This window comes from Hyperolius riggenbachi, chromosome 1, assembly GCF_040937935.1.
Source record: "Hyperolius riggenbachi isolate aHypRig1 chromosome 1, aHypRig1.pri, whole genome shotgun sequence".
Lineage (NCBI taxonomy): Eukaryota > Metazoa > Chordata > Amphibia > Anura > Hyperoliidae > Hyperolius > Hyperolius riggenbachi.
The window spans coordinates 375,360,620-375,382,018 of record NC_090646.1 but is presented as its reverse complement, the minus strand read 5'-3'; the positions used below and the strand labels follow the sequence as shown (position 1 = coordinate 375,382,018).

The window sequence follows — 21,399 nt, the reverse complement described above, 5'->3', positions numbered from 1 at the left end:
GGGGAGAACATACAAACTCCGTGCAGATAGTCCCTAATAACAACTATAAAATTCTGCTATTAAAGATGAACCACATATCAATGCATGAACGAGCCATTTATCCTACAGTAACTCACAGGAGGAAGCAGTTATCAATTAGATTCAGAGGTTAAGCTTATTAGTGATGTGTGACCAAGCCTTCCTTATGTACAGAAATATTTAGCTGTACTTCCTAAAGCATATAAGTATGTAGCCAAACAGTGAAGGGCGTGGTAGCCTGAAGAGAAGAGTTGTAACTAAGGGCTGGGAAGAGAAGGTGCATTTCATGTTCACATACCGAAACGTTTTTAGACCGCAACACATTATTATACTGGTTCCCTTTGTTGTGATGTTTTTACAAGGCTTGCAGCAGTTTTGTTGCAAGGGTAATACAATGAGCAGCATGCACTGACATGTCTGTGGTCCTAGCTATGCACCTGATAAGATTGGTCTGGTAAGCCCGGCTCTCCAGGCTCAGTTGTGTGAGCATGAAGGACATTTTAGAATGGAGCCATTTGTATTCAGAGCATAAACAGCGTTTTGATCAATACGCGTTATAGAAAAACCACATCAATTTTCATTCCCTGATTCAGGTAAATTTTAAATCTACTGCATTTATAGTTACTGTCTGATTGATTGACAGGAATATATCTTTTTGTTCTGCTTGGCTTTTGTTTTATAGCTTGATGGTTTCCTGTAAGCTCAGTGACAGCCTGAATCAATCACTAGCCATGTATATGCAGAGGCAGTGCTGTACGATGATCATGGTTTAGTTATTTCCTGTATGTATATAGTAATGCTGTATTATGCTTTAAATCTAATGATTAGAGACCAGCTTCAGGCACAGACCTAATTACAGTATACCATGTAACAGGTTAGTAAGTAGATTCCCCTTATGTAATCTTTTTGTTTCAAGCCAAATATCCAGTTTGAAAAATGGTTGTCTGAAGCAGTTTGTTTGAAAGGAGTTAATGGCAATGACTCTAAGCAGCGCTGCTACTTTGCCCATCTTCTTTATGTTATCCATCCTGTGTAAGGATGGGGCACAGAGAGTTCTAAGAAGACTGCAGCCTGAAGCTCTGGAAGTTTCTTATACAGCAATGGATGGTACAAGGGTTTCGGACAACGTATGTTCAAAGTAATGTTCTAAGAGGCCTGCAGGGAGCGCATGGCTATTATACAGTTCCTTACACCGACTACGTACTGCACATTACACAATTCATGCAACTCACGTTGCCTAGGTAATGTGAGTGTTGCAAGAATCTATAGAAGTGATTATTACCAGCACAGGACCAATAGAAAGCTCATACTGCCGTTGAGGGAAGGCCCCTCGGGGCCCCTCTGGCCCTGATGCGGACGCAACCTCTGCACACCCTATTGCTACGCAACTGTACGTAAGTAATTAACGGTAAAGTTTCCATGTGCTCCTTGCAGCCCTCCTAGGAAATTTTTAAATTACTGTACTTTCCTCTCCCTGCATAGGGAAACTCTACTAATATTTTGGGAATATGGCCCTTGGTGTGAAATTTGAGTCTGATTGTGTTTATTAAAGAACAAAAAAAGTGTCTATAAATAAAAACAATTGCTTTATCTTGCTAATTGAAGGATTACCATATATATTTGTGAGATAATTCCTTTAACATGACAGTGCAGCTTCCTAACCCAACCCTGAGATAGTATCTATGTGTTGATCTTGCAGTAGCTTAAGCCAGCATGATCTGAAAAGTGGCTGTACAGGTAGGAGGGAAAGGAATTTCCCATAGTATATAAATACTAAATAATAATAATAATAAAAAAAAATAATAATGGGTCTCACTGCCGAGATATGACTGATCCTGTTTCCTTATATGTGGCAAGACTATTAGATCTGACTGACAGCTGACTGATAGAATAAGTGCAATACTTCCCTGACAAATCCAAAATGGCAATGTGCTCAGGTTATGCTATTGGCCAACAAATTCCATCCCTAGTCCAAAGCAGACCATAAATATTTAAGCATTTTATAGCTGTTACTGTAAAAAGGTCTTTACTAGCACACAATTTGCTTTTGTGAAAAGTGACCAAAGAGCTCAGTGCATCAAACATAAAATGCAAGATAAAATTAAACACACACGTTTACAAACTGGTGTGAGGTAGCTCCAGGTTCCATTTTCTGTACATTCTGCAGTGTTTTCACCTTCGAGAGTATATCCATTACGACATCGATACCTCACAATACTTCCAACTGTGACATTGTTGTATTCTGTGTATCCATTCTCTATCTGATTGGGTACTTCACATTTTGTTTCTGAAAAGCAAAAAATATCGATATATTATAAAGCAGTACACATATCAAACTTTTGATCTTGTGCTTCTTTTTAGATGTCTTTCAAGATTCGAAGACTGAGACTCATAAAAGAAGAAACTAGTGTTTAGCTGATTGCGCTGACTACATTTGCTGAAAGAAAATAGCTTTATTAAAATCAATCTAGCCGACCAGTCAAATATCTTTAAAGAGGATCTCTGTCCTAAAATACAAAATCCTGCAGCGCTGTTGTTAAGAAAAGTTATATTTACCTGTGGTGTCTTGTCCCACGAAGCCGTCCCAAAGAACTCTCATCACATCACTTCCGCCGGTTGGCCCCGTCTACCCTCTCTCTAGTGTTGGGCGAACAGTGTTCGCCACTGTTCGGGTTCTGCAGAACATCACCCTGTTCGGGTGATGTTCGAGTTCGGCCGAACACCTGACGGTGCTCGGCCAAACCGTTCGGCCATATGGCCGAACTAAGAGCGCATGGCCGAACGTTCGGCTAGCGCTGTGATTGGCCGAACGGGTCACGTGGTTCGGACCCGAACGCGCTCTGATTGGCCGAACTGTCACGTGGTTCGGGTAAATAAATACCCGAACCACGTCATATCTCCGCCATTTGTCTGTGGGTTTAGCTTTGGGTAGGCAGGCAGGGTAGTTCGCGCTCCAGCCACGCTAGCCAGGGTCCCCCCTGTCATTGTGTCACTGCTGGGAACAGTAGTACACCGCTTGCTCAGCCACACTATATAGCATTCTGTTTACTGCCACTCTGTGTACCTCGCTCAGCCACACTATATAGCATTCTGTTTACTGCCACTCTGTGTCTGCTGGGAATAGTAGTACACCGCTTGCTCAGCCACACTATATAGCATTCTGTTTACTGCCACTCTGTGTACCTCGCTCAGCCACACTATATAGCATTCTGTTTACTGCCACTCTGTGTCTGCTGGGAATAGTGGTACACCGCTCGCTCAGCCACACTATATAGCATTCTGTTCACTGTTCTGTGTCTGCTTGGAATAGTGGTACACCGCTCGCTCAGCCACACTATATAGCATTCTGTTTACTGTTCTGTGTCTGCTGGGAATAGTGGTACACCGCTCGCTCAGCCACACTATATAGCATTCTGTTTACTGTTCTGTGTCTGCTGGGAATAGTGGTACACCGCTCGCTCAGCCACACTATATAGCATTCTGTTCACTGTTCTGTGTCTGCTGGGAATAGTGGTACACCGCTCGCTCAGCCACACTATATAGCATTCTGTTCACTGTTCTGTGTCTGCTGGGAATAGTGGTACACCGCTCGCTCAGCCACACTATATAGCATTCTGTTTACTGTTCTGTGTCTGCTGGGAATAGTGGTACACCGCTCGCTCATCCACACTATATAGCATTCTGTTCACTGTTCTGTGTCTGCTGGGAATAGTGGTACACCGCTCGCTCAGCCACACTATATAGCATTCTGTTCACTGTTCTGTGTCTGCTGGGAATAGTGGTACACCGCTCGCTCAGCCACACTGTATAGCATTCTGTTCACTGTTCTGTGTCTGCTGGGAATAGTGGTACACCGCTCGCTCAGCCACACTATATAGCATTCTGTTTACTGTTCTGTGTCTGCTGGGAATAGTGGTACACCGCTCGCTCAGCCACACTATATAGCATTCTGTTTACTGTTCTGTGTCTGCTGGGAATAGTGGTACACCGCTCGCTCAGCCACACTATATAGCATTCTGTTTACTGTTCTGTGTCTGCTGGGAACAGTAGTACACCGCTCGCTCAGCCAGAGTATATAGCATTGTGTTTACTGCCACTCTGTGTACACCGCTCAGCCAGACTATATACCATTGTTTACTGACACTCTGTGTACACCGCTCAGCCAGACTATATACCATTGTTTACTGACACTCTGTGTACACCGCTCAGCCAGACTATATACCATTGTTTACTGCCACTCTGATTCTGCTGGGAACAGTTGTACACCGCTCGCTCAGCCAGACTATATACCATTGTTTACTGACACTCTGTGTACACCGCTCAGCCAGACTATATACCATTGTTTACTGCCACTCTGATTCTGCTGGGAACAGTAGTACACCGCTCGCTCAGCCAGACTATATACCATTGTTTACTGACACTCTGTGTACACCGCTCAGCCAGACTATATACCATTGTTTACTGCCACTCTGATTCTGCTGGGAACAGTAGTACACCGCTCGCTCAGCCAGACTATATACCATTGTTTACTGACACTATATAGCAGACTATATAGCATTGTGTGTACACCGCTCAGCCAGACTATATACCATTGTTTACTGACACTCTGTGTACACCGCTCAGCCAGACTATATACCATTGTTTACTGCCACTCTGATTCTGCTGGGAACAGTAGTACACCGCTCGCTCAGCCAGACTATATACCATTGTTTACTGACACTCTGTGTACACCGCTCAGCCAGACTATATACCATTGTTTACTGCCACTCTGATTCTGCTGGGAACAGTAGTACACCGCTCGCTCAGCCAGACTATATAGCATTGTGTTTACTGCCACTCTGTGTACACCGCTCAGCCACACTATATAGCATTGCGTACTCTGCCAGTCAGTGTGTATATTGCTGGGATCAGTAATACTCCACTCACCGTCAACCACTATATGAGCTCAACATGAGTTCCCCAGAGACCTCCGCTGTGAGCAGCACTCCCAACAACAGCAACAGCCAACGCCCCACGCAAGCTATAACATCCACCCCAGCAGCCAGTGGTCACTGGTCAGCAGCAGCCCTCCCCGGAGGAGAACGTTGTGTCCATCAGTCCGTCGCCAGAGCGATTAATGAGGGCTGCCATTGAGGAGATGATGGGGCCTGATGTGGAGGAGGAGGTCTGGCTCAGGCCAGCATCCCAAGTTAATGTTGAGGACGATGAGGGGTCTGTGTCTGGGGATGTTGGGGTGGCAGAGGTGGTGGGTGGGTCAGACTCAGGAGAAGAGTTGTATGATGAGGATGATGATCGGGACCATCTGTATGTGCCTCAGAGTCCGACCCCGGAAAACATGTTGTATCGTGTGTTTAGGTACTAAAATCTGCGTTCCCTCCCAGTAGTGTTGGGCGAACAGTGTTTGCCACTGTTCGGGTTCTGCAGAACATCACCCTGTTCGGGGTGACTATATAGCAGACTATATAGCATTGTGTTTAATGCCACTCTGTGTACACGGCTCAGCCACACTATATAGCATTGTGTTTACTTCCACTCTGTGTCTGCTGGGAACAGTAGTACACCGCTCACCCGCCACTGTATAGCATTGTGCTCTGTGTCACTGCTGACAATAGTGGTACACCGCTCACCCACCACTGTATAGCATTTCTGTACTGCCACTGTACTGCTGCCAGTCAGCGTGTACTTTAAGGATAAGTGAAATGAGGAAGAAATCCGGTGAAAGAGGGAGGGGCAAGGGAAGAGGTGTTTCCCCTGACGGTTCACGTACAGGCCACAGGGGAGCACCCAAGAAAACCCACTCAATACTGCCCATGTTGTCCAGGACAACAACCCTCACAGATCCAAAAGAACAGGACCAGATAATTACTTGGATGACCTCTCAAGCGTCCAGCAGTGGGTTAAGCAGCACCAGCACATCACGCACGAGGTCCGAGTCCTCAGCCAGTTAAAGTCTGGGCTTTCTTTGAAGACTGCACTGAGGATGTTACCATGGCGATTTGCAAGGTGTGCAAGACCCGCCTGAGCAGGGGGAAAAGTATTAACAACCTCTCCACCACCAGCATGAGCCGCCACATTCTATCCAAACATCCCACTCTGTGGGCAAACGCGGCAGGACAGGGTACCACCAGCAACACTGCCTCCCTTGGGTTCACCAGACTCACCACCAGACCCGCCTCAGCAGCAGCAGTAGCCCAGCCATTGCATGGTTCACAACATTCACAAACATCAGACGATGCTGACACTTTCCGGACTAGTGCTCTTGAGGTCTCCCAGTGTTCATCAAACACAACAACCAACAGCCCTTCGGTGTGCAGCGCTACGGTTGAGTTGTCTGTCTCTGAGATGTTTGAGCACAAGAGGAAATTGCCAGCAAATGACCCCCGGGCCGTGGCAGTAACAGCCAGCCAGCATAGCCAAGCTTCTGGCCTGCGAAATGCTGCCATATCGAGTGGTGGAGACAAACAGCTTCAAGGGCATGATGTCAGTGGCCATCCCACGTTACGTGGTTCCCAGCCGCTACCACTTTGCGCGCTCTGCAGTGCCTGAGTTGCATGAGCACGTGGTCAGCTAAATAACCCGAAGCTTGAAGAATGCCGTTGCCTGCAAGGTTCACCTCACCACTGACACCTGGACGAGTGCGTTCGGCCAGGGTCGATACATCTCCCTTACCGCGCACTGGGTGAACCTTGTGGAGCCTGGCAGCGATTCCTCACCTGCTACGGCGCGGGTGTTGCCCACGCCGCAAACAGCTGGATAACAACAGCAGCACCTACCTCTCTGACTCCTTCTCCTCCAACGCATCTCAAAGCTGTACCTCATCCGGAAATGCTAACCCAGCACCAGCAGCAGTAGGATCGTGGAAGCAGTGCAGCACAGCTGTTGGCATGCGTCAGCAAGCGTTGCTGAAGCTGATCTGCCTTGGGGATAAGCAGCACACAGGGGAGGAAATTTGGAGGGGAATAAAGGAACAGACGGATTTGTGGCTGGCACCGCTGGACCTGAAACCGGGCATGAAGCTAGACACCTGGCACGAACTGGCAATGTACGCAATAGAGGTGCTGGCTTGCCCGGCAGCCAGCGTTATGTCGGAACGCTGTTTCAGTGCTGCCGGAGGCATCATCACAGATCGGCGTATCCGCCTCTCCACAGAAAATGCAGACCGTCTGACTCAAATTAAAATGAATCAATCCTGGATTGGAAACGACTACGCAACACTCCTGGACCCCAACCAAGTAACATGACCGATGAACATCTGGGATGGTTTAGCGTTTCCGGTCCCTGTTTATTGAACCTCTCATCTGTATTACATTTATGACTGCATGGCGGCAAAAAGCATTGCTGCTATATCCGCACGCTTTTTGTCCTCATGCAAGGCCTGGGTTGTTGTGTCTCACAAAGCGTGGCCTTCTCCTCCTGCGCCTCCTCCTGTTCCATCACGTGTGCTGCTGCTGCTGCTGCTGCTGCTGGGTTACCGTTGCCGGTCCCTGTTTATGGAACCTCTTATCTTTATTACATTTATGACTACATGGCGGTACAAAGCATGCTATCCGCACGCTTTTTGTCCTCATGCAAGGCCTGGGTTGTTGTGTCTCACAAAGCGTGGCCTTCTCCTCCTGCGCCTCCTCCTGTTCCATCACGTGTGCTGCTGCTGCTGCTGCTGCTGCTGGGTTACCGTTGCCGGTCCCTGTTTATGGAACCTCTTATCTTTATTACATTTATGACTACATGGCGGTACAAAGCATGCTATCCGCACGCTTTTTGTCCTCATGCAAGGCCTGGGTTGTTGTGTCTCACAAAGCGTGGCCTTCTCCTCCTGCGCCTCCTCCTGTTCCATCACGTGTGCTGCTGCTGGGTTAGCGTTGCCGCGTGGTCCCTGTTTATTGAACCACTTATCTTTATTACATTTATGACTGCATGGTGGTACAAAGCATGCTATCCGCACGCTTCTTGTCCTCATGCAAGGCCTGGGTTGTTGTGTCTCAAAGCGTGGCCTTCTCCTCCTGCGCCACCCTCCTCCTGTTCCATCACGTGTGCTGCTGCTGGGTTAGCATTGCCGGTCCCTTTTCCTGGAACCTCTTATATGTATTACATTTATGACTGCATGCCGACAAAAAGCATGTTACCTGTGCAAAGAAAACAGACATTTCCCGCATTTAAAAGACAGTTTTCCCTTTGAAACTTTAAAATCGATTTTCTCAAAAACTATAAGCTCTTTTTGCTAAAAAATTTTTTCCTCTTGTACCCACTCCCAAGGTGCACATACCCTGTAAATTTGGGGTATGTAGCATGTAAGGAGGCTTTACAAACCACAAAAGTTCGGGTCCCCATTGACTTCCATTATGTTCGGAGTTCGGGTCGAACACCCGAACATCGCGGCCATGTTCGGCCTGTTCGGCCCGAACCCGAACATCTAGATGTTCGCCCAACACTACCTCTCTCCTCAGAGAAAAAAAACGCCAAGATATTTAGTACAGTATATAGCTTGGATGATTTTTCTTCAAGGAGAGAGGGTAGGCGAGGCCAGGCACCGGAAGTGGATTGATGCGGGGTCTTCGGGACGGCTTTGTGGGACAAGACACCGCAGGTAAATATAACTTTTCATTACAGCAGCGCACAGGATTTTGTATTTTAGGATGGAGATCCTCTTTAAGAAACTTGCAAAGGGCTTAAAGAGTACTTGAAATGACATGTAACATGTTGAGATAAACATAGGTACCTATAGTACTAGTCGTACTAAGAGATTGTCTGAAGTCCCTTTCTGTTTTCTAGCACATCAAGTGTTAAAAAACTTGAATTGGTACCAATGCAAATGAACTGTTGAACTTGGTCCGATGGTGGATTTTTCCCCTCCAGCTCCGATGTCAGACACAGTCCCCCAAGGAACATAATGGCTTCTGCTAAGGGTGGAGTTGTTGGAAATAATCCAACACATTATCAGCCCATTCAGATCAAAGTATTGGACAAGTCCGACACTTTGATCACTGCTGTCCCCATGCTACGCTATATAATATAAATATTATGTAGGCGCATGTGGGCTCCCTGATGCCTATACCACCACTGGACCTATTCTGGCACAGCATCAAGTGCATCACAGTGCTGGACCAAGTCCAACACTTTGATCCGCTTTGGCACTACACTGTGCAGCATTACATATCATGCTGGTGCGCATGCAATGCAGGGAAGATCTACAGCACATGAGCTGGCCCTGGCTTGCCCCCCCCACCCCCAACTGAAGGACAGTTCAGTTCCTTGCACTATTACACCAACCGGCTCTCCCAGCATGGTGAGATAAACCAGGCAAGTAAGTGATGTGGGTGATCTCATTATTTGTTTAGAAAGGATATAATTGCAAATTTCTTTACCAGAAACACTAGTATAGAGGATTTGGAATTGCTATATTAATTGTACATTTTTACTGGTGCTCAGTGTGAGTAAACACTCTAAGTTACATTTTACTGAAAAATACTTGCCCCAAATTCCAAAAATAAGTTTATGTTTCTCAGAAGGCTGTTTCCTGTGCTATCCCTATGAACCAAAAGCATTGCTATCATATTTGAAACTAGTGCCAAATCATATCAAAAGGTTTGGGTTTTTTTGGTAGGGGGCGGGATCATTTTTGGAGGTAATAATTTAACAGTTTTAGATAAAGAATACTTTTAGAAGAAAAGCCAGAGTTAATATTAGGCACCTGCTAAGGAATTTGTTTAGATTAAGAGCTAAGATTGGTCATCTGTAACAAAGAGTGTTGGGCACAGGGTATGGAGGGAAGACGTGGTTAGGGACAGGGCAAAGCCTGACTTTAGAGTTATGCTAACTGAGAGTTACAGATCATTTAGTGGTCCTGGGCTCATCAAGAAAGTGAATATCAGGATATTTTACTCATCCTTATACTTGGTAATCTCTGAACAGTTGCCAAGCCATGCGCATTATCCTAAAAAAAAACTTTATACCAAATAAACAAAGATATTTAAAGTTATTAAAGCATGTTAAATTAATATTTAGACAGGTATTAATGGGGTAAATCACCCACTGGCTTTATATATCTTTTAGGAACTTCATGGACAACATGTCTGTCAAGGACTGGTGCTGCACCCACAACCATGGAAACTGCAGCTACAAGGACTTCTTCCACTAGACAGTCCATAACAAAAATAAATACCATAAAGTAGAAAAAGCACCCACTCAGCTTTCATAATGGCAGCAGTACATGGGTACACCACATGGAGAGCTCTTTTCAGACACGTCATTCAATAAAAACTGTACAATGATATGATGATATCATCTGCCTTCATTTACTCAAACTGAAAGTATATTACAACATTGTATAAATCTAACAAATGTAAATATAAATGTTAATGACACTAAATGTATCTCTGGTCTCAGAAATTATAACTTCTGACATATAGGCCCATATGCAATTAACTTTTTCTACTGAGTTTTCTCCTACGAGATAATTTTTCTTCTTCAATTTAAAACAACTTTTCAGCACTTTCCAACTGAAAAAGTACCAAAAAGAAGGCCCAAGACTACAGTCAAAATTCTTTTGAGCATTTGTTCGGTTGCTGGTGGTTTAAAAGGCATTTTATTGACAAGATGGAAGTTATCACCTAGGAGAAAAAGTCAGTTGCATATGGGCCATAGCATGGTCTGAGCTTCCCTTGTAGAAAGCAAGAACGAGAACACTCACCTTTGCAGAATGGGACAGGATGACTCCACGTTCCATCAGCCAGGCATGTTACATTTTCTGGTCCAACTAGATGATAACCAATATCACATATGTAGGTGACATTGCTATTATATGTATTTCCTCTTGTAACAGGCATAGCATTTTCAACTGATGGATGAGGCTCACAGACCACACCTGCAGACACAAACAACACACTAAGTTACTTCCACCCATGATAAGCTGAGTATAAATACCCATAGTAGAACATTATATTAGAATCAGAATCAGTTTTATTTCGCCAAATACAGCAGAGCTGTAGTCGGAATTATTTGTGGTACACATGGCATAGGTGACGTAGGCAGACATACAACACATACAGTTATAAAAATGCAGTAGACAGTTATAAAAATGCAGTAGACAGATAAAATAAAATGCTGTTAAGGGCCCCGAGTCCATATTCGGATAGGAACAAGGCAGGCAGCGTCCGGGGCCGGCTAACCCGGCAGTTAGAACAGCAGGCCGGGCCGGGGGAGGTTGGAGTTCAGTGACCGTACAGCTAGGGGGAAGAAGGTATTCTTCCGCCTGGTGGTTTTGGATGGAATAGTCCTATAGCGACGTCCCAGTGGGAGGAGCTTGAAGTAGTGGCTGCCAGGGTGGGAGGGGTCACGGGAGATCATGGAGGCCCTCTTCCTCAACCTAGCGGAGTGGAGGAGATCAAGAGGTGGAAGCGGAGACCCGATGATTCTCTCTGCATCAGTTATGACTCTCTGCAGTTTCTGTTTGTCGCTGGCCGTTGCGCCCCCGTACCAGACAATGACTGAGGAGCAGAGGATGGATTCTATAGTGGCAGTATAGAAGCTGGTCAGCAGCTCCTTGGGCATGCCGAATCTCTTCAGTTGGCGCAGGAAGAACATCCTCTGCTGGGATTTCTTCTGAATTTTGGTGGTGTTGTGCTCCCATTTCAGGTTGTTAGTGAGAGTCGTGCCCAGGAACCGGACCGATGACACAGTAGAGACTTCTGTTCCTCCAATGATGACCGGACGGAGGGGGGGGGATTCCTCCTGAAATCTACCACCAGTTCAACAGTCTTTGCTGTGTTGAGAACTAGGTTGTTGTCTCTACACCAGTTGTCTATTCTCTCGACCTCGCTACGATATTCCTGCTCCCCGTTGCTTCCAATTAGGCCAATGATAGTGGTGTCGTCTGCGAATTTTATGACTTTCACAGAGTCAGCGTATGAGATGCAGTTGTTGGTGTACAGGGAGAACAGTAGAGGTGACAGAACACAGCCTTGTGGAGCCCCGGTGTTGGTGGTACGTACGCTGGAGTAGTAGTTGCCAAGCTTCACCTGTTGCGTTCTATTTGTCAGGAAGTCCTTGATCCATGCTTGGAGAGTAGGATCAACTCCAAGTTGCGTCAGGTTGGTGATCAGGATGTCTGGGCAGATCGTATTGAACGCCGAGCTGAAGTCTAGGAACAGGATCCTGGCGTAGGAGGCCGGGCTGTCCAGGTGCTCAGTGATGTATGCCATGCTGACATTGATGGCATCCTCCACGGATCTGTTTGCCCTATATGCAAATTGGGGCGGGTCTAGAAGGGCATCCGTGGACCCCTTCAGGTGGGCAAGGACCAACCATTCGAGGAGCTTCATGATGTTAGAGGTTAGGGCCACTGGTCGGAAGTTATTGTGCTCGGTACTGCCTGTTTTTTTTGGAACTGGTACAATTATAGACCTCTTTAGGCAGGAGGGGACTGTACCGTCAGATAGTGACTGCCTGAACAGGGAGGTGAGCACAGGGGCTAGCTGATCGGCGCAGGTTCGCAAGCAAGTAGACGACACACCGTCCGGGCCGGAAGATTTCCTGGGGTTCAGCTTCCGGAGGTGCCGGAGTACAACGGATTCCAGAACAACGCTAGGAGCCAGGGCGCCGAGTTCGTCAGAGGGAGGGGTCGATGCTGGATGACCCGCGGGCTGGTTGTGGTGTTGCTCAAACCTACAGTAGAACTCATTGAGCTCCTCCGCAGTCGTTGGCTAGGGGTCACCGATTGGGATGCTGGTTTGAAATTCGTGGCTGCTCTCAGGCCTTTCCATACCTCCCGTGTGTTGGTAGACTGGAGGCAGAGCCCCAGCTTCTCGGCGTAGGCCCTCTTTGCCGCTCGCAATTCTTTTTTCAGAGTGAGCCTGGCCTCTCTGAATTCCTCTGGGGAGCCAGACCTGTGCGCTTCCTCTTTGCGTTTCCGAAGTCGGCGAAGCTTGTCGTTGAACCATGGCTTGTTGTTGGGGTAGACTCTGAAGGACTTGGATGGAATACATGCATCTTCACAGAAGCTAATGTAGAAGGTGATATTCTCAGCCCATTCATCAAGGGTGGGTGCCTCCAGAGTTCCCCAGTCGGTGGTTTCAAAGTAAGCTTGGAGCTCCAGCTTGGCATCTGCTGTCCACTTTTTAATAGTTTTGGTGACGGGCTTTGATCTCTCCAGGAGCCTCCTGTAGGTGGGAATCAGGTGTATTGTGTTGTGGTCAGAGTTCCCCAGGGGGGCTCCTTGGATGGCCTTATAAGCGTTCTTGTGGACCGTGTAACAGTGGTCCAGGGTGTTACAGTTCCTGGTAGGGCAGGTGATGTGCTGCTTGTAGAGGGGCCTCACGTACCGAAGGTTTGCCTTATTGAAGTCGCCCAAGATGATGAAAAGGGCCTCAGGGAGGGCTGTTTCCCACCGCGAGATACAGTCGTTGAGTACTTGCAGGGCAGTCTTTGTGCATGCGTCAGGGGGAATGTAGACCCCAATGAGGACAAGGGAGGAGAACTTCCTCGGGGAGTACCGAGCCCTGCATTTTATGGCAAGGAGCTCAACATCTGGGGTGCAGGCCTTGTGGAGAGTGGTGGTGTAGGAGCACCATTAGGTGTTTATGTAAAAGCAGATACCTCCGCCTCTCGTTTTCCCTGAGAGGGCTGCATCACGGTCTGCTCTTTGGAGGTCGTAGCCAGGTACCTGTAGGGAGTTGTCAGGGATGCTGTCGCACAGCCAGGTCTCGGTAAAACAGAGAACAGGGGTGTTCTTGCTGATCTGGGGTTTGCTGCCGAGTAGGAGGAGCAGCTCATCCAGTTTGTTGGGGAGTGAGCAGACGTTTGCTAGTAGGATGGCAGGGACAGGGGAGCTAAGGCCTTTCCTTTTGAGTCGGACCTGGGCCCCCGCCCTCCTTCCTCTGTGGCGGCGTTTGCTAGGTGCACACTTGGCGGAGAGATCTTTGATGTGTGCGGTGACGGCATTCCACAGGGAAGAGCCTGATGGGGGGTTCTGGCTGGCCGGGGGTTCCCATTTAAGAAGGGCTTCTCTGGAAAGGATGGTAGTCCGTACTGCACCCATGGCATAATTTCCCCAGTACATAGCACAGTGTGCGGGCCGGTAGGTGGGATGAAACAGGCAGCACAGTATATGAAGCAGCCAGTAGATGTGATGCGAGGCAGGCGGTGGTATGGTGCAGCGGCATGGCCCAGACTATAGCACAGATAGATGGTATGGAGCAAGCAGAATGGCACAGTGGTGCAAAGCAGGCGGTGGTATGGTGCAGCGGCACGGCCCAGACTATAGCACAGATAGATGGTATGGGTAGAACAGGTAGATGGTATGGGAGAATAGCAAGCAGAACGGCACAGTCAGTGGCACAGGTAGATGGGAGGGAGCGGGCAGTACAGCACGTGCTAAGGCACACAAGATGGTATGGAGCAGGCACAAGGTGGTGTGTGGCAGGCACAGATGGCATGGAGCAGGCACAGATGGCATGGAGCAGGCACAGATGACATGGAGCAGGCACAACACAGCACAGTCTATTTCAGTCAGACAGAGGATGGGGGGGACGAGCGTCAGAAGCTCACCCAGGGCAGAACTCACCGAGGAGAGGCTTGTGGCATGGAGTCCTCCAGGCGGGCGATGTGCTGTCCCGGAGGCCAGGTTGATGGTGTGCAGGCCGGTGGAGCGGAGCCCTTCCTTTCCCCCCTAGGCGGGATGCAGCCCCAGAGTTGCTGGTGTGCAGGTCGGCCCACGTGGTTGCTGGTGTGCAGGCCGGCCCGCGTGGATGCAGGCCAGGCCACGTGGGTGCGGTAGGGGGGGGGACCGCTCCCGCAGATGGATGGGGAGCAGGCCAAGGAGGTGCTTGTTTGTCCGGGAGGCAGCCGAGGGCGGCGAGCAGGTTGCTGGGGCCGCAGAGCAGTGTCGGGATCTAGAAGCTGGCAGTGCTGCGACAGTCCGGGAGCCAGAGTGAGCTGGGGATGCAGCAGGTTTCCGGTGCAGCGGCAGGCTATGTGGGCGGACACCGAGGAGCAGCGGACACGTTGCAGGACGGAGCAGCCGGGAGATGCACTGGGTGCAGCGACGGGCTGTGTCCAGGAGCCGCCAGGAGTCAGGAAGGAGCCACCGAGTGTCGAGAGCAGGAGCGCAGGAGGTACCCGGTGCAGTGGGAGGCTATGTGGGCAACCAGAGGAGCAGCGGACAGGTAACAGGAGGCTGGGGGTACCGACATCCAGGATCCGGGGAGTTGCGGCCGGGAGACACTGGGTACAGACCGGGAGCCGCCGTGTGCCCGAAGGCGGGAGCAGAATCGGCAACAGGTACCAGGAGAGCCTGTGGCTAAAAAACTGCTAACTAAAACTAAAACATAACTAAAAAGTATCTAAAAGTATAAAAAACAACTAAAAACATCTAAAAACATCTAACATTGTCGGAGCCATGTGACCGAGGCGACCTGCGTGGGCGCCATCTTGGTCGAGGAACACTCTGTGAAGTTTAGCTGGGTTGGACATAGAGATGGCCCGAATGGGTCGACCGCAAACTTATTCGCTTGAACTTCAGTGGTAATCGTTCGCTGCAAACCGCGAACTATATGCGAGACTGACCCGACCCCTATACTACATCATTAGGGTCAACTTTGACCCTCTACATCAGTCAGCAGACACAGGGTAGCCAATCAGGCTACACTCCCTCCTGGAGCCCCCCCCCCCCCCCTCCCCTTATAAAAGGCAGGCAGCGTCAGCCTTTTCACTCACTCGTGTGGCTGCAGTAATTAGAGAAGGGAGAGAACCTGCTGTATAGACATAGGGAAAGCTTAGTTAGGCTCTTGTGTTAGGCTTGTTAGCTTGCTCCTTGCTGATACTTATTGCTAAAAAGCACTCCTCATCCTCAACAGCTCTTTTGAGAGCTAATGTTGTTCTTGTGATCTATTTTTTTTGTGTGTGTGTCCCACTGACACTTGTGTTGCATATAAAGCCCTGTCAATCAGTCACAGCTGCTGGACCTTGGCCCCTTGGTAATTCCTACTGTGCCACTGCCAGGCCAAGCACATTCAGTGACTACCTGTGTGTGTGACAGCTGCACATTTGTAATACCAATTACCAACAACTGGAAAGCAGTCCCACTGAAGTGTCAGAACTGACACAGAACCCCTAAAAACACTCTCACTAAGGCTTAGTTGGAAAAAACATTTTCTAATTAAAGAAAACTTGACAGAAGATTCCACAGTGAAGAAAACTTGCTGACTATTGTAGCTTGTATTAGCCACCACTAGAAACACTGCGGAGGGAAGGGGTAGGACCTTTACCTCAGAAGTCAGAAGCTGATTATTAGCTAATCATTTCAGAAATGAGATACAACAGTACTGATCTACGAATGACTGAGCAAATAAGAAACACAATTATGCAATACGTAAGCATAGTTTGTGACAGGAGACCATAGTTTATTTTGGTAAACAAAATAGTAGGTTTATATAAATTAGCCTAAATGCTAATGAATATTCAGATCAAGTGAGAAACAGTTTTACCAGAAGGCTTTGCACTTGTTTTCTTTCCAGCTTCTTTTTCTAATCTCTATGTTCTCTAGTTCTGTATGCTCTGCATCTGCACCATTAAACAAACTATAATAACTTTTGTCAGTAATGTGCCCAACAATAGCATGATCATCTCCCCACTGGATACAGCTCATCACATCCTCCTAACCTCTGATCATGCAATATTATGGGATAGGAGTGTCACATAAAAGGGACTCCGAGCACCTCTCATAGGATGCATACCTTTCTGTAGATTGTGCTCTCCTCTTTCATTTGATGCCTGAATCGCCGTTCTACACCAAATAGTTTTAGTTCAATTTCAATTTAAAAATCGCGGCTGCCATCTTGGCTATTTTATAACTTCTGGGTCACCCCTGTCTTCTCTGATAGAGAAGTGCATCACTGAATGAAGCAGGAAGAGGAAGTGACACGCATGGCCTTTGGAAGAGGCTCCTCCAGAGGGGTCATAGCACGACTTTGTTGGAAGTCGTCTGGCTTAAAGGCATGCCCATGAGAGGTGCTCGGAGTCCCTTTAATGACCGATGTTGTTAATCAAAGGTTAGGATACCATTTCCAATGATAGTCTGGTTCAAAATAACTTTACCATATAAACACCATTTAAGTATGAGAAAAGGTGGCCATACACCTATAGATTTCCAGCAGATCGATCATCAGGGAGATCCCTCTCTGATCAAATCTGACCACAGAGCAATCTTTTGGCTGCCCACACACTGTACACAGATTTTCAATCTATTTCAGCATGAAATCGATTCAAAATCTGTGTAGCTGCCTCCCCTGGACTTGCCACCCAGGTCTACCCCCACCTGTTCTCCCCCCGGTAGCAGATCTCTCACCTGTCCCGCTGGTGTGTGTCCTTTCATGTCCCGTGGTTTACTTCATGCCACTGGTCTCCTTCTCTCTGTGTCTTCTTCTCTACCTGAGTCATGTGACACAAGCTAAAGTTCAAACACTAGAGGTCTGGCATGTATGCTGCCAGAGAGAAGAAGACACAGGGAGGAGGAGGCCCACAATATAAAGTATATCACAATACATGGGTGGACACTTGTCAACGGGACAGATGAGAGTACCGTCAACATTCTGCATCGGTTGTCACCTAACCTAAACGCAGCTAGCGTGTGCTCCTGACCCACCACCGATCTAGCAAAACATTTCCATCATGTACGATTGACAGACTCAAATATGGATGGAAATTGATTGATCAGGCAACGTTTACATTAGAGATTTGTAGCAAATTCAATCACAGTGATCGAATCTGCCATATATCGATGGGTAAGATCCTATAGTATATGGCCAGCTTAACGCACCATGAATGTACAGTGATCTGAAAATGTTCCACGCCCTGCTACATATTAACTCACAAAGCTCCTTGATAACTATTGCCTGCAGGGATATCGGCCAGTGGTGAACATAATATTTCCTTATGTTATTTTGAGGGGATATTTTGCAGACATTTTGCACCTTCTTTAGACTGATTTACTAAAATATCAAGTGATCTAAGAAATCATGGAGTACCAACAACAACATAACTCAAACTAATTTGAACTTCTGAGGTAAAGAACGGGCTTCTGCAGTTCTACATGACAATGTTAATTTTTGCTCACAAAATGATTTTTAGTTACTTACTCACACACGAAGGAGGAATAGATGGGCTCCACTGCCTGTCCACATGACAGATCCTCCTACTTGGACCACGAAGTTCAAAACCTTCATTGCAACTATAGTGAATTTCATCCTCAAAAAAATAACTTGTGCCTTGGATAACTCCATTTTCTAAAGCTTCTGGTGGGTTGCACAGGATTTCTGAATATAGAAAAAATGTTTCATTTTATTTAAAAAAAAAATGACAATCAAAAAGGCATAGTTATCTACAGTATATTGTGCAGTAGTGCCAACTCATCCCTTTAATTGCTGACACGTGACGTGAATTATACAGGTTTGGTGGCTGGTTAGATGCAGTTTAGGCAGTGATGATTTGTACATATCCATAGGACCTGCATCATTTAAATGTGTAAGTATTTAAAGGGATGGTTTGGTAACCCTGCTGTTGTGATCCGCATGAAAAAAAGAAATCAAGGACTCATAGACACAATCTGACATTCAAGGCCTGATTTACCAAGTCATCTCTAAGTCACACCAAATTTACAAATTAATCTCCAAGCATATTCAGTGGAGGTGTCACAAGTGAGTCAGCAAATTTAGACTTGAACAACACTGTGTATGCTGCATGCAATCATTTCTCTGTGCAAAGTTGGTAGCAGTAATAGAGACCTATGCAAAAAAAAAAAAAGGAAGCAGGTGCTCCCATAGACCACAATGCAAATTTGCGACTATGGAGGTGCGGGTTGATTATTTTTGGCACAAAGGCACAGCTATTGGCACAGAGGCTCGGCTATGAAATAGTCGAGTGCACAGAACGGCAAGGGTGGCTGAATGGATCATTATTGAGTTTGTGTATACTGTAGCCAAACTCAGGTGGGAAGGGCAAACAGAACACTAATGAGTTCTGCTACACTTTAGTGGCAGGACTAGTGAGGGGTTAGGATCAGGATTTTCGCCAAGCCCCAAAGCTTACTGTAAACCAATAAGGTAGCAGGATAGTGTTGGGAATGGAGGGGTGGGAGGTTAGTGGGAGGTTAGTGTTATGAGAGGAGAGGGAGGCTAATGTTACGCTTGTAAAGGGTGGAAGTTAGCGTTAGGCATGTAGAGGGGGGAGGTTAGTGCTAGGATTAAAGATGGAAAGATATTACCGATATTGGCCTCAATTCACTAAGCTTTATCGAACACTTAATCGAGCGTTTGATATTTTACCACATGAGTAAAATCTTATTTTGAATTTACTAAGGTGTTACAGATTTCTCAAATGTTTTATCGATAAAACGTTCAATAAATCTATAACACCTTAGTGAATTCAAAATTAGATTTTACTCATGAGGTACATTATCAAACGTTCGATAAATTGTTTGATAAAGTTTAGTGAATTTAGGCCATTGTAGTTTAAAAAGAAACGTACAACAAAGCCTATATGTCTGTAGCTTTGCAAGTGCATCTGACTTTATTTCAAGGTTCACTTGTGCATCCAATCATCTTAATAAAAAAGTATTGATATTGTCTAAATTACTTTTCCGACATGTTTTTCTTTATGAAAGGGATATTTTTACACAACCTTTTAAGAAGTGTTAATAATTTTGTTTAATATTCAAAAGGGAAAACATCAAAGCTAAGCTCCAACAAAAGTACAATCGCTTTATTAATGGCAATACCAGGTACAAAATAAAACAGGCCAATCATGCCTACAGCTGTATCGCTTTTGAAGCCTGCCCTGCACTTTGTATTACCATTTCATTTATATATTTCATGCATGGTATAAAATCTGTTTCAAGCCATCCCAGATGACCAAAACAGAACCCACAAACATGCTTTAATTTTACCAATGGAGAGTTCCCAGTCAGAAAATATTAATATTTTCTCATATTTTAGTTAGTTAGAATTTAAAGGGACATTCTAGTTTCATTTAAAAATTTTATAAACATCTACGGTACTTGTCCTGCACGGGTCTTTTTGCAATTTAATGTTATTAAAAATGACCATTCTATTTCTGTTTGCAACCAACTCACCATTTCCAAAACTGCCAGTAAGCTTAAAGTGAACCCGAGGTGAGAGTTATATGGTGGCTGCCATATTTATTTCCTTTTAAGCAATACCAGTTGCCTGGCAGTCCTGCTGATCCTCTGCCTCTAATATTTTTAGTCACAAACCCTGGTCCGCACGACAGCTGGGGGCCCCAGTCTCTCCCACTGGCTGGGGCCCCCAAACCACCATGTGAGCCCTGGACCTCTCACCCCCAGGGAATTCACCCCCACTGCCTCTGAACTGAATGCTAACTGCAACACACACAATTGCTAACTCCCAGCTAGAGCAATTTCCTGCCTTTATCTGGTCAGCAGATGCCAGTCAGCCAATCAGGTGTACTATTATACACCCTTTGCCTGCTGTACCAAATCTAGCAGGAATTGCATAAATTGGGTAGCATTCAGGTGGGAGGCTTCGGTTGGACGCAATGGTAGGTTGCATCTGTTACAGGGACCGCCGCATGTAGGCATCTCCCACACAGTCCCCTCCCTAACCACTCACCTGTCAACTGCATCCTGGAAGCTGCAAAAAAGAAATTGAAAATCACAGACACTGGTCCACACGACAGCCGAGGGCCCCAGTCTCTCTAATACTTTTAGCCAGACACCCTGAACAAGCATGCAGCAGATCAGGTGTTTCTGACAATACTGTCAGAACTGGCAGGTTTAGCTGTATGCTTGCTTCTGATGTACTTCAGCCACTACTGCAGCCAAACAGATCAGCAGGGCTGCCAGGCAACTTGTATTGTTTAAAAGAAAACAAATATGACAGCCTCCATATACCTCTCACCTCGGGTTCCCTTTAAAAAAGCGTCAGTTGCTACTTTTGTGGCTGCTACAGGCAAGGAAAGCCAGGATACCACTGCATCAGTAGCTCGAGTATTCAATCAGTTTTCAGATGCCACAAAACTAAATATCCTAACTGGCTGTTATCAATTTGTTCTCCAATTTTGCTTCAGTACCTACAGGCTGAAACACCTTATTTAATGTTTTCTCTGTATCTGAAGTGGTTAAAAATCATGGCAAAAGCCAATAAATAATGCAGTGCATGGTGTTATATATGTATACCTTTTTCTTTATTGTGGGCTGGACACTTTGCGGTAACTTTGCTGTTGGCTAGTGTTAAGCTTTAGCTTCAGTCATCTATTATAAATGACACATCACTTTGTTGCTTCAGGTCAGATGTCAGTAATTTACACGCTGATATTGCTCATTGCCATTCTATGCAGTGTAGCACAAGATCTAGA

At 46.5% G+C, this 21,399-nt stretch overlaps 1 protein-coding gene across 2 annotated transcripts in view; it reads right to left on the bottom strand.

Moving 5' to 3' along the window:
- The window catches only part of SVEP1 (sushi, von Willebrand factor type A, EGF and pentraxin domain containing 1), a 456,592-nt gene that overhangs the window by 44,768 nt on the left and 390,425 nt on the right, over window positions 1–21,399 (bottom strand). For both annotated transcript variants that reach the window (XM_068234340.1, XM_068234341.1), the window contains 3 exons: window positions 18,147–18,323; window positions 10,706–10,879; window positions 2,132–2,305 (listed from right to left, as the gene is read on the bottom strand). In XM_068234340.1, the coding sequence (XP_068090441.1) occupies window positions 2,132–2,305; window positions 10,706–10,879; window positions 18,147–18,323 (525 nt within the window). The remainder of the gene's footprint in view (window positions 1–2,131; window positions 2,306–10,705; window positions 10,880–18,146; window positions 18,324–21,399) is intronic.